The following is a 12,350-nucleotide window of genomic DNA, read 5'->3' on the forward strand; positions in this document are numbered from 1 at the left end:
TCTTGTTCTCAACAGTTCCCCATGGAGTCCTCTTGGGACCCATCTAGTTTACTTGGGAAGCTTAAAATTACCTCAAAGTGTGGATAAGGGTGCAAAAGTTTACAGCATGAAGAAAGGGTAAAAGGTGAGCATATCAGTAAGGCCTTTGTTTATCTGCAGGAAGTTGTTTTGAGGCCACACACACACGCACGCGAGTTCACACTCCCTTCCTGCATGTGGGCAAGCGGAGGGAGTCCTGAACGTTTGCAGGAAGTCAGGATTGACTTCTCTCTGGGGAAGAGAGATAAGAGTCTGGTACAGTGTGTAGAGGCAGTGTGAGTTCAGATGAAGGCAAGGCCATCTGCACTCAGGTATTGCTAATAACAAACACACCTCCAGACACACACAGCTGAGCCTAGTCAAACAAACCTGTATGTGTGCTCTGGGTTTTAGAGGTTTTTGAAGGTGTGTTTCTGTTTAAGTATTGTGAATATTGCTTTTGATTTTCTTCTGCTCATAGGAAGCAGGCACACTGTGGGTGGTTGGCAAAAAGGGGAAATCCATCTGACGTTGAGGAAAAGGGGGGTGATCAGTTAGTGAAACTGGAAGGGACACAACATCACCCAGCTTGCTTAGGATCAGGATCGCCATGAGGAATTAATGAAGCTGCTGCGGAAACACTGCAGTTTATCTGGGAACAGGTAGGGTCATTTGAATTGAATTTGCATGTAGTTTGCACACTGCAGTATTTGCATTCTTAAATAATGAATATACTGTTGGAAGTTGCAGAAGGTTGTAGTTGTTGAAGCCTTCAACAACATATCAAGAAACCACAGCTGGCGGCTTTGTGAGTCACCACAATGTAGGGATGCTAAATGCTAACATCAGCAAAAATGAGGATCACCAAAATCATTCCCGTTGCTGAGGAATTTTCCTTTGATTCATTACATCTGGTGAAATTCATCCATTTTTATTTCACTTATTCACCTAGCTCCTTCCAAATATTGGTCTTCACCAATTTTCCTTTTTGGAAATATCAAAAAATTTACTATATATAGAAGGCAGTATTGTTATTTCCTGTTTGACCTCAATGTGGCCGTTTTGTCACGCTGCTGCGATGCATGGACCCAGACACAAAGATACAGAGGTGGTGTCTGTTTGGCTTATCTCACGCTCACGGCAAAATGATGGTGCAGCACCTGGGTGTCAAATTTATCACAGAGCAGCGTTTTCAGGCCTATTGGAGGTCTTTGATGACAACAGCTCAGCACATGAAAATGTATCTGAGACTACTGATGATGAAAAATCTGCAAAACTGGAGCATACAGATTGCATATCAGCTTATATGGTTTCAAGCATAATGCTACGAATGAGCATCCCGAAAGGAAGTTAGGACTCGTATAGACTGGGTAAAAAAATTTGCTGTCTAAGTGCCCATGAATGGACACAGATAGGGGGTTGCTTTAAAGAACCGTACAATCCAATATTAAACCATTTGTGTTGATGTAAGCAAATCTTTAGAAGACCTGATTTTGCTATATTGTCTAAAAGAAGTCCACAGTGTTAATCTAGATTAGTTTGCCATGTAAAGCACATCATAAAAAATCAGTTCCCACCAGGATTTGAACTTGTATGATTAGATATAGAGTCCAGAGTGCTAGCTGGAAATCCTTGCTACTTTAAAATGCAGAAGCAATATTGCAGGACAAATGTACAACATGGAATGCCGGAAGGTCTCCCGATTGAACACTTTCCTGGAAACTGCTGGCCTTCAGCTGCTACGGCCACATGTAGAGAAAAAAGAAATATGTGTCACAGCTTCCAAAAACTGACAGATGCTCTAAACGTAGTTCTGTCCAGAATCAGAAACCATCGCGCAACGGCCAAAATGTGCTTTGTCTTGACCGACTACAGTACAGTACAAGATTTCTTGTAGTGTTGCACAACTGAATACTGGATTATACAGTAGGTAGTAAAAGTAAATGCTGTGCAACCTAGGCTCCTTTTCTGTAGGGTTAGGGTTGTCCTAGGGTTAGGGTTGTCTTAGGGTTAGGGTTGTCCTAGGGTTAGGGTTTGCAAAAACTGTGCCAGATTAGGTAATGTGCCATTATTAAAGCAGTGTTGCTTAGTATTTGGCCAACTGTTCATCGCTTCTGTAACATGTCAGAATTAAAAATGCACACTTTGTTAGTTCATAAATGTGTTAGCAGGATCTTAGCTAATTGCACTAAACATTGGAAGACATTTCAACACATCTGCTGCACTTTAGTTGCAGTTGTTTTTGGACCAGCTGTTATATACCCCCTAAAGGGTTAGGGTTACTTAAACAATCTACGGTTTTATAACGGTGTCTACAGATAGCTGTGCAATGTTTCCAAACTTATGTTCTGTGTGTCTTTCATGCCGTGTTTAGGTTTGGATAGAAAAACCCTGTGTTTTTGTGTTTAAAGCAGAAAAAGTTAGAGGAGGTCAGATGAAGCTGTAACTGACAACAGATGGCGTGTGTGTGTGTGTGTGTTTGGTGTCTGTGTGTGTGTGTGTGTGTGTGTGTGAAAGAGAGAGAGAGAGCGAGACTTACAAACACCACACTTATCTCACTCTCTCTATGTCTCTCTTTCACACAGACAAACGCTCACATGAATGAGCTTCTCACCACGTCAGCACTGAGTCATATTTACTGGCTGCAGACTGATCCGAGTGACTCAGATCAGATTCTTCACTCCCCACATCTCCTTAGTTTTTCGTGTTTCACTGGGTTGTTTGTGGTCATGTAGAGTCCAGACTGGAAGAGTTTGGCCATTAGCAGCATTCTTCTTCTTCAGTCCTTCAGTCTCAGCGTCTCAGCACTTCCAAGCTTTCTCAGCAGTTTGAGTTGGTTTGCGCCAGTATAGAAGAAACCATCCACGAGATACCGTCCTTTTAACCCAGCTTACAGCTGTGAAATCAGGACACTACTAAATGTTTGATTTGCTAATCTTTCAGGTGGAATGTGTTAAAGCACAGATTCGAAACAACAAGATATAATGAAGTTAATTCCTAATCGGTGTAGTTTTACTTTTTACAAGTGTGTGATATGAAAGGCATCCCCTGGAGAAGTTCAGTCACTAAACTATACAGTTTCCCTCAACTCCACAGAACTTAACAACCACTTTAAAGTCATTGCTTCGGTTGTTTTTTTTGTTCGGATTTTTTTTTTTTTTTTACGATCCTGAAGTTTTATTGTTTTGGTTCACAGAGCTCTCGTCATCGTCATTTTACAAACAGAGCCGCCAGATGTTTTCAGTAAGAAAAAAAACCTTGATAAAAACCACTCCGCATCAGTTGCCCAATACCAAATGCGCAAAGTTAGCAGCTATTCTTTGAGGGAGGAAAAAAAAGAGCAATCTAGTGGATAATGAATAATGGGCTTAACGTTCATCAAGTAAAAAACTAATTTCAAATGACTTTTACAGGAGGAGTTAATAAGTTGCTGCACGCTAGCATGTTACCTATAAAAACATGTTTATAGCGTTTAAACCATAGACTGTATAACGACGGACGACGGAACAACTCATTAAAGGTGACGCCAAAGCAAGTGGAGCTCCCCCTGCTGTCTGGCTGCAGTATGGGTCATGTTCGTGGATGTGACTTGAAACTAAAATATTAAAATACACGTCAAATAAATAAATCTCAAAATAAATAAAAAGAAATAAATAAATAAAACTCAAGTATCGTGATGCGTATCGTATCGTGAAATCCTTGCCAATAGAGACGAAACAACATCAGGACAAAAAACTTTGGTGTGTACTCCTGAATCTGCGTGGCACTGCCCAGATTCTGCCTTTAAAATCATAAAGTAGAAAATAGCATAGGTTTAGCCAAAGTAGGGAAGTGGGGCATGCATTGTCCATATTTATATACAGTCTACTTATATAGGTCTACACGCCATACTGCTGCCCCTAAGTTGCATTTTTATGAAGTTCTTAAAAAAAAAAAAAAAAAAAAGCCATCTATCTTGTTTAATGTTATTGTTTCGGTTCATTAGTGTAGGTCATTATATCATCTGTCTCTTTGTGTCTCCCTCAACCAGAAACAAAAGGACTCTTGCTCTATTTTCCCAGCCATTGTCTAATTTGTCTTCTGTGCATTTACATAAAAAGCCAACATCTTCCTCTTCCCAGACACGTTAGCTGTCATATTAATATATGTTCCGCAGCTCAGTCACGCGTGTCCACGGGGGCGTGTGTTTATGCGCGTGTGTGCGTTTATGCGTGTGTGTTTATGTGTGCGGGACGCGGCCTTCGATTCAATCCCATCATTCTTCCTTGCTTACCGTCAGGGATTAGCACACTGACACACATTACGCACGTCACATCTAAGGAATCAGAAAACATTTATTCCCGGAGCACAGCGCGCAAACTACTGCGGGTTTTAGTTCCAGGACGTTCTGCGCGGCGGATAAATATTTGTTCTGCTAAACGGGCTCCTCCGCAAATACAAAGCGGTGACTGACGGCGGCTTATCTGGACCGCGCTCGGCGTGGGTTCACCCTTGCAGTGTCACCTCCGTGTTGCTCAATCTACACCTGGAAGTAGAGCTTTCCAGAGGGCCCCGACCCACGCTGCTGTGGAAACACACGAAAACACACTGGAGATCGTTTCCCCCCCAAGAGGAAGGCGGCGAACAATGGACGGAGAGAGAGAAAATATGAACGTGCGGCGCTTCTCTCCGCCACGTTCTGCACATTGTAATGATGGTCTACCGCGGGGCTGCCTCATCCATCATGTACCTGCATATTTAATGTGTGTGTGTGTCCGTGCAGGCTAGTGCAAGCAAAGCAGAAACAATACAGTATGAGGATAACGGTGTTAAAAAAAAAAAGGACATTGAATAGACTCTACAAGTGAAGAAAAGGTGGTCACAACATCTATACATACATGTGTTTTATTTAACATCTAATTACAAATATAGCGTTTAGATAAAAAGTCTTATGAGAATGAATAAAATACCAATAGTCGCGACAGGGGCTGGTGTATGTGTTAAGACACTAATGGCATTGTTGCGTTGTGAGTAGTCGGATCAGGTTTAATTCTGCGTTCGTGTTACTTGGACACGAGAGCATCGTCTAGGGAGGCAATAAAAAAAAAAAGTGCAGTAACCGGCCACGCTGCTGTGATCACTCAGAGTCGACAGAGAGCGCCAGAGGTCAGCGTTTTTTTTTTTTCTTAAGTGTAATATGAACGTCTGGAGTGTGTCATCTGAACATCTGGAGTTTACAGTTTTAATTTTTCTTTCCCTTCGTGTGCTGTGTGGTATTGTTACTTTTTCGTTTTCTTTCTTTTACTAATGGCTGCAGGCACTAAAATACATTTCACTGTACACTGATTTACACTGATTTATTCTATGGGTTGATTTTTGGGCTGATTATTTCTGTTTTTCAGAGTAGCTTTGTTTTTATGATTCTTTTGGAGGGTATTTTTTTCAGATTTAATTATTTTTTCTGTTCTTTTTTCTTTTTTTTTCCAGAATAATTTTCTCTCATGTTTTTTGGATGCATTTTTTTACTGAGTTTAGAGGCGATTTGAAACAATAAATGCATTCACTCCTTTACTGGGAGCTCAATTGAATGGAAGCATTCATGGCTTGTTTAGTTTAACTTTTGCTTTCATCTTAGTTTGAGACACTGGGAAATAGTCGTGTCTTTAAGTCATATACATGGAATTACACTTAGTTTGTTGACTTTACGCAGGCAACTGATGGCTTTGCGGTTGTTCAGAAGGAAACACCATTCATAGCTTCTAAACGTAGCAATGTGATTGATATAAGATGATGCATTTGAAATGCATTCAGGCAAGAGATGAGCAGGAGACTGAGGTTCTCGTCAGAACTCAAAGTATCTCGATAATTTAGGAAGAAATTATCCCAAAAACCTTGCCCAAAAATAATCTAAGAAACAGGAAAAAACTCAAAAAAATACTCAGAAAACTGGGGAAAAATAATCAGACAAACCAAGGGGGAAAAACTGTCAGAAAAATAAAACACATGAAATAAATAAATTACTCAGAAAAACAGAAAAATGTCTCAGCAAAACAAACAAAAAATAAAAATAAATTATACAGAAAATAATCAGAAAAACGAAAGAAATATCTAAATTATTCAGAAAAACAAACCAAAAAAAGAATAAGTTACTCAGAAAAACAGAAAAAAAATTGATTCAGCAAAACAGACAAAAAAATAATTAAATTAGTCTGAAAAACTGAAAAAAAAAATACTCAGAAAAACAGAAAAAAATACTTAGAAAAACAAAAGAAATATCTAAATAAACCAAAAAAGAAATGAATTACTCAGAAAAACAAACCAAAATAATAAATAATGTATAATTGTGAATATGACAAATAAAAATCATATCTCTTTGAATTTGCGTAGACGTCCCAGTGTGTTTAACTCATTATCTTGATCTTCAAAGGGAAACTTTGTTGGCTAGAATTTACAGAGAGTGTGTGTATGTGTGTGTGATGCAACTGCGTGTGAATGAGAAACGAGGAAGTGATGTCTGTACTATTTTTATCTGCCATCTGTTCCCTGCTCCTGCTCTGATCTTTTCATTCTCCCACACACAAACATGTTTTCTCTCAAATTCAAATCACCTGTAGTAAGTGTCAGACCAACACTTCCTCCTGTGAGGGATAAATTAAAGGATTATCCTGTTTCATCTTGACTCGACCTGGCGTGGGACAGAAAACAGAACAGATTTTAAATTGGTAGTGAATCTTATTCGCCTCTTTTCTCCAATAAAATCAACTTCCACCGTCACAGCGACCCGCCCGTGAGACCCTGTCGTTCTCTGAGCGACGCGCCACCACCGGAGCACGGCGCAACGGCATCAGGTGAACCTGTCTCATTAATGGATCGCTTAGCAACAGCAGTCGGTTGCCTGGCAACAGCAGTAGCAGCCAGCAATGTGGGTGTGATCAAAAGTCACACTGTAGTAAAAAATAAAAAAAATAAAAAAATAAGAGGAAGAAGGGAGGAAGGGAAATGTGTGAGAGAGGGAGAGAGTAGTAATTATCATGCCAGTTGGATTAATTAACTATTTTGCAGAGTCAGCTTTTCAACTGTAGGGGGCTCCATAGAGATCGAATGTGTGTGATTCTTGCATCCAGGTGGACTAAAATTGGAGCTTATGCTTCTGGGTTGGATCTTTGCTGGGGCCCCTCCAGAAACGTTGCGGTGACACGAACACAAACAGCTGGGATTGGTCTGAAATGCATTTCCCGGTCCACGTCTCTCATTGGGCACAGAGAACTCACCCTCGTCTGGTTGTTCAAGATCTGTCATCCTCAGCTCCAACGTGAGCCCAGAGGATCCACTCGCAGAGTTTTTGTGGTTTAATTAAAGAATGAGGTTGTAGGTTAAGGAAATTCACTGCGGAAGTGTACACTGATCAGGCATAACATTATGACCACCTTCCTAATATTGTATGGGTCTCCCTTGTGCCTCCAAAACAGTCGTGACTCATCAGAGAATGTCCTGTGGTGTCTGGAAACAGGATAAACAAAAATCTTTATTGAGCTATCTCTTCCAAACACATTGTGGGAAGTAAATTAAACTCGTGTTGTCTAACCACGAACAGATCTTGCAGTCTGAGCTGCATGGAGATGACCATATCGTCGAAGTCATCTAGAAGCGTTGGATACTTCCCGAGCAATACCTACACCAGGAAGAAATGCTGAAGAAACACTCCCGTGGAATTTTTGTGAAGTGTGAAAGGGGCTTAAGTAACATCCACACAAATGAATGCCAGGTCGGAAAGTTTCCCAGCAGAAAACTGAACCGTCGCAAGATGGTTATTTGCTTCTCCTGTCAGGGGTCATAATGTTACGCCTGATCAGCTTGAACCAAGCTCAAAGGTCTGTTAACTCGACCGATGTCGACTGTCAATTAGCGAGCTCGTTGGATAGCCTCGTCCAGCCGAGGAGGTTAAAGTGCTAATAATTTAAGGAGATAACAAGTCCAGACAGTGTGCTACACTTCTACGGTGCAAATGTGTCTCTTTACGGAGGCACTTAAAACTGACTAGTAATAAATGAATGCTGTCGTGTTTGCTCAACAGCTGCTTATGTTAAACACTGTTTTTCTTTGATTTAGTTCAGAAATGCAGCCAACGCAATAAATACTTTCAGCGCTGACATGAAAATCAGTCCAGGAGACACAATGGACACATGTAACTGATGCAAATTCCTGGCGCTGCATCATTTAAAGGACCAGTGATTAGTGACGGTGACCCAACGACAATCTGTCTGTGATACCGGAGCTACAAAGTCTGTCTCTAAAAATGCTCTGGGGTTCTTGTTGTTCGTCTTACAGGACGCCGAGTTCAGTCAGAGACATTTTCTCTGAAGTAAATGTCCAATTATTGCAAATGGTTAGAGCAAAAGGGAATTTCAACTTCTCACCCTCTCTCCCTAGGTGCTGTTGACAGGAAGCGTGTGGACGAGTGTGTGACCTGTTGCCGGGAGCAACCATGTTCCGAAACAGCCTGAAGATGCTGCTGGGCGGCAAAAGTCGCAAAAACAACAACAGTGGTCAGTGTTTCCAGTCTGATTGTTTGACCCTCTGGAGTCCAGAGTATAATTGGCTGTTTTTGACTACTTTTGGTTTTACCTTTATATTTCATCTTAAAAATTGTTCACCTTGTTGCCTTGTTTGGTATTAACACACTGGACCTAAACCATAAAATCCGAGTAGGAAAAAGTTCAATTTCTACCACAAACATGTTTAACCAACCATTTTACTAACTAATTTTACTACTTACTTAGAATTCAAATTTAAAGTGTGTGGCTGCAGTCACCCCATAGACTGAATATAGCAACACTCCTTAGCAACCATTGACAAATCATTTCCTGACTGGATGATAGGATGCATTTTTCCACGGTTTATTTTTTAAAGCTGGCTAGTGGTCTCTGCTTGCGAGCATTTTCCTTTTCACCGTTTATCCGTGAACCAGACGCAAATATTCAGGAAAAAGTGTGACGTAAATTATTTCTAATAAGTTTAGTTTTACTTGGCCTGTCAACGCAATTTAAAAACTGGTCTATACTTTGAGGTTAACACTTTCAACAAAAGTTGAAACGGAGACGTGTTGTTGCTACGTTAAATTGGTCATGAGATTTGGATGCACTGGCGTGTTTGTCGCCTCCAGAGGGGTTAAATGCAGTCATGTGTAAGTCGTTTATGTTTACAAGCACGTGAAAAAAAGTAATTATTGCCTTAATCCGACTTTAACTGGACAACTTAAAACCCATGTAAACACGTTACTTCGACTAATATCAGAGTTGTCCTTATCCGACAAAGACTCCCAGATAATGGGTTTGGAAATTAATTTTCACCGGCATGTATTCATCTTCGGACAAATCGGGAAAAAGACACATTGCCACCTAGTGTGGAGGAGGAGGAGAATGTGTTCCCGTCAGTTATTCAATTTTCTCGGTTGCATGTAAAGTGGGACAAGGAGCGCATTCAGAAAGTCGAATTTAGCTTGATAAAGATGCACATGTAATTGAATGTCTGTCTCTTTTCCAACAGGTGGCAGTAGCATAGAGTCAGATGGGTCAGAAGTCAGGATGATGGAGGGATTCACTCGTTCACTTCCCTCCTCTCCCCTTCTTAACCTTCGCCTGGCCAAGAGAACAGGTACATCTATCTATCTATCTATCTATCTATCTATCTATCTATCTATCTATCTATCTATCTATCTATCTATCTAGCTATCTATAATAACTTTAGAAATAAAAAAAATGCAAGTGCAGGTAGCATTTTAAGCGTTGCTAGCACACTCATACCTTTATACACCAATCAGGCATAACATTATGACCACCCTCCTAATATTGTGTAGGTCTCTCTTGTGCCTCCAGAACATCTGTGACTCATGAGAAAATCTCCTGAGTAGTAGTGATGTGCGGATCGATACTGAAATATCGATACTTCCGATCCCAGGCCTTTATGCTCTAAAATCGATTCTCAAATTAAAATGGCGATACTTTCGATACTTCACTCAGCCGAGGCAATGTAGGAAAGTAACTAAACTATTGAGTTGTGGCAACACAACAGACCTCAAAACTCCTCAGGTTGAACCACAACATGGTGTGTATTTACACAAAGTATCGGCATCGAATCGGTATCGCAGATATCAGTCTGAATTTGACTCGGTATCGGATCGGAAAGGAAATCTGCGGTATTGAACATCACTACTTATGAGGGTGTGCCGTGGTGTCTGGCAACAGAGTGTTGTTGGGTTGAGGGGAGGGGCCTCTGTAGATCACCCCGGAGATACTTCCCGGAGATCAGTTTGGGATCTTCATGTTTTTTTGAGTCATGAGTTTTGGAGTTTTTTTGAGCCTGGTCGGGTCTAGGTGGGTGGTACATGTGTAAGTAGCATCCACACGATACAAATGAATACCGGGTTCAAAAGTTTCCCCCGAAGAACACCGAATTGTCACGAGATGGTCGACGTTATTTACTTCTCCTGTCAGCGGTTTTAATGTTGTGGCTGATCGGTGTATGCTCACCATGTGTTGAGTGCTGGGTCATGACGTCATCCATGACCAATAATGTTTGAATCAAACTCTGCTGTTTGACTGTGAAATCACAGGCTAATTTAAACATTTGTAACAAGAGACTGATGTCTCGCATGAGCTGCACACGGCGTTAGCGGGAGGTTGTGGGTGAGGTGGGGGGGGGAGCTCTGAGGGGTTTTGTTGGTTGAGTTTTTGTGTAAACTGTCACACTCTGATGTAAACAGCCAGATTCAGCCAGTTTGAAAACAAGGTTCTTGATCCGCTTCCAAATGGAAGTATAATTATTGCTGCTCTCGATTGGAAGTTTGTGTTTATGACACGGGCAGTTGTGTACACAAAATGTTTGGCCTTAGCGTGGTAACATTAGCCGTAGCTTGAGAGAAGAACTGTCGGCATCAGCAGTTCGGGGAGGGCGATGCCAGCGCTTAATAATGAAACGATGAGTCGGCATTTTCCTTCAGACGTATTATGAAAATCACAAAGGAAACGCCACGAGACTAAATTACATTCCGTTAACTCTGTTTTCCAACATTTTGTCAACACGCAACGCCGCCGTCAACTCTTGAACTCGGGAAGGCGGTCGGCCCATTTGTGCGTACGCGTCGCGCACACGTGCGAATCGTTGCGGTCGCCACGGCAACGTGCGTGCATGTTCATAATTAAAGGAGGGAGGGCCAAAAAAACAAAAAACAAAAAAAAAAAAGAAGCTTTCTCCCTTTGCCTCAAACAAACACACAGCTGTGACCTGTTACTACTCTGCGCCTGGTAGTGTTTGACCCTGTACCCCCCTCCTTCCATCCCACCCCCTCGTGTCAACCTTTCCTCCCCTCTCACGTCCTCTATTTTCTCCTCTCCTCTGCTCCTCTTCCCTCTCCTCTCGGCTGATTAGGCACACTTCTCCTAAACATTTCCACATGGAGCCTTTCTCGCTGTTTCTGTCTTTCTGTGTTTCTCTTTCTGTCAACAGGAATCTTATTGTGGGCCGCGGCGACTTAAAATCAGTACACCATGTCCACAGTCACAAACCGGCCTCCCTCCCTCCTTACCAAAATAACTCCTTGTATTCTTCTTCATCCTCCTTCGCTCATGTCGTCCTCCTTCTGCCTCTTCGTTGTCGACCTTGACTTTTTTTTTATATTTTGAAAATGGTTTGTGTCGCAGAAATTTGCATGCGCTAAACAAGGGCACATACACAGATTAGGTTATTGTTTTTACTTAGCTTGCATTATGTATTTAAGCTAACCAGCGCAACCAGTGGAGGACAAACTTAAAAGCTAAGGACACGGACGCTGTCCACGAAGGCCCAACACCAGACATCGGCTTGGGCAATACTAGGAATTTTGGTATCGATCCGATAACAAGTAAATACAGGGCTAGTATCGCTGATACCGATACTTGAAATGTCACGATCATTCTTTAACACACAGGACGAGATGTTACAATCCCTTGTGCTATGATCTAAGGGAAAACTCTAGAAGCCAGGTCCAACTGGAGAACCAACCAGCAGACCAGTGGTCAGCTACTAACAATGTCAGAAACGAGATACAATTAGCCTAGCCAAGGAAATAAAAAACACCAGCTAATTAGCCTAGACACCAGCAGTAGGTAATGGAGGTGATGGGAATGCAACTACACTCAGACCAGGACATCTCATCCTTGTGCCTATGTCAGAAACGAGATACAATTAGCCTAGCCACGAGCCACCCACTCGAAAGCACCAACTAATTAGCCTAACCGCCAATATTGAATAACTTTGAAATTTTGCCTTTAGTTAGTTGATTATGATTATAATAAAATACAGGACAAATGTTTTAG

At 41.5% G+C, this 12,350-nt stretch overlaps 1 protein-coding gene across 1 annotated transcript in view; it reads left to right on the plus strand.

Moving 5' to 3' along the window:
• LOC124998124 (protein TANC2-like) overlaps positions 1 to 12,350 on the plus strand; it is a 48,149-nt gene that overhangs the window by 4,976 nt on the left and 30,823 nt on the right. The window contains exons 2-3 of the mRNA XM_047572327.1: positions 8,428 to 8,543; positions 9,544 to 9,651. Of these exons, the coding sequence (XP_047428283.1) occupies positions 8,483 to 8,543; positions 9,544 to 9,651 (169 nt within the window). The 5' untranslated portion in view covers positions 8,428 to 8,482. The remainder of the gene's footprint in view (positions 1 to 8,427; positions 8,544 to 9,543; positions 9,652 to 12,350) is intronic.

Source organism: Mugil cephalus, chromosome 20 (genome assembly GCF_022458985.1).
Source record: "Mugil cephalus isolate CIBA_MC_2020 chromosome 20, CIBA_Mcephalus_1.1, whole genome shotgun sequence".
In the NCBI taxonomy this organism is placed as follows: Eukaryota; Metazoa; Chordata; class Actinopteri; order Mugiliformes; family Mugilidae; genus Mugil; species Mugil cephalus.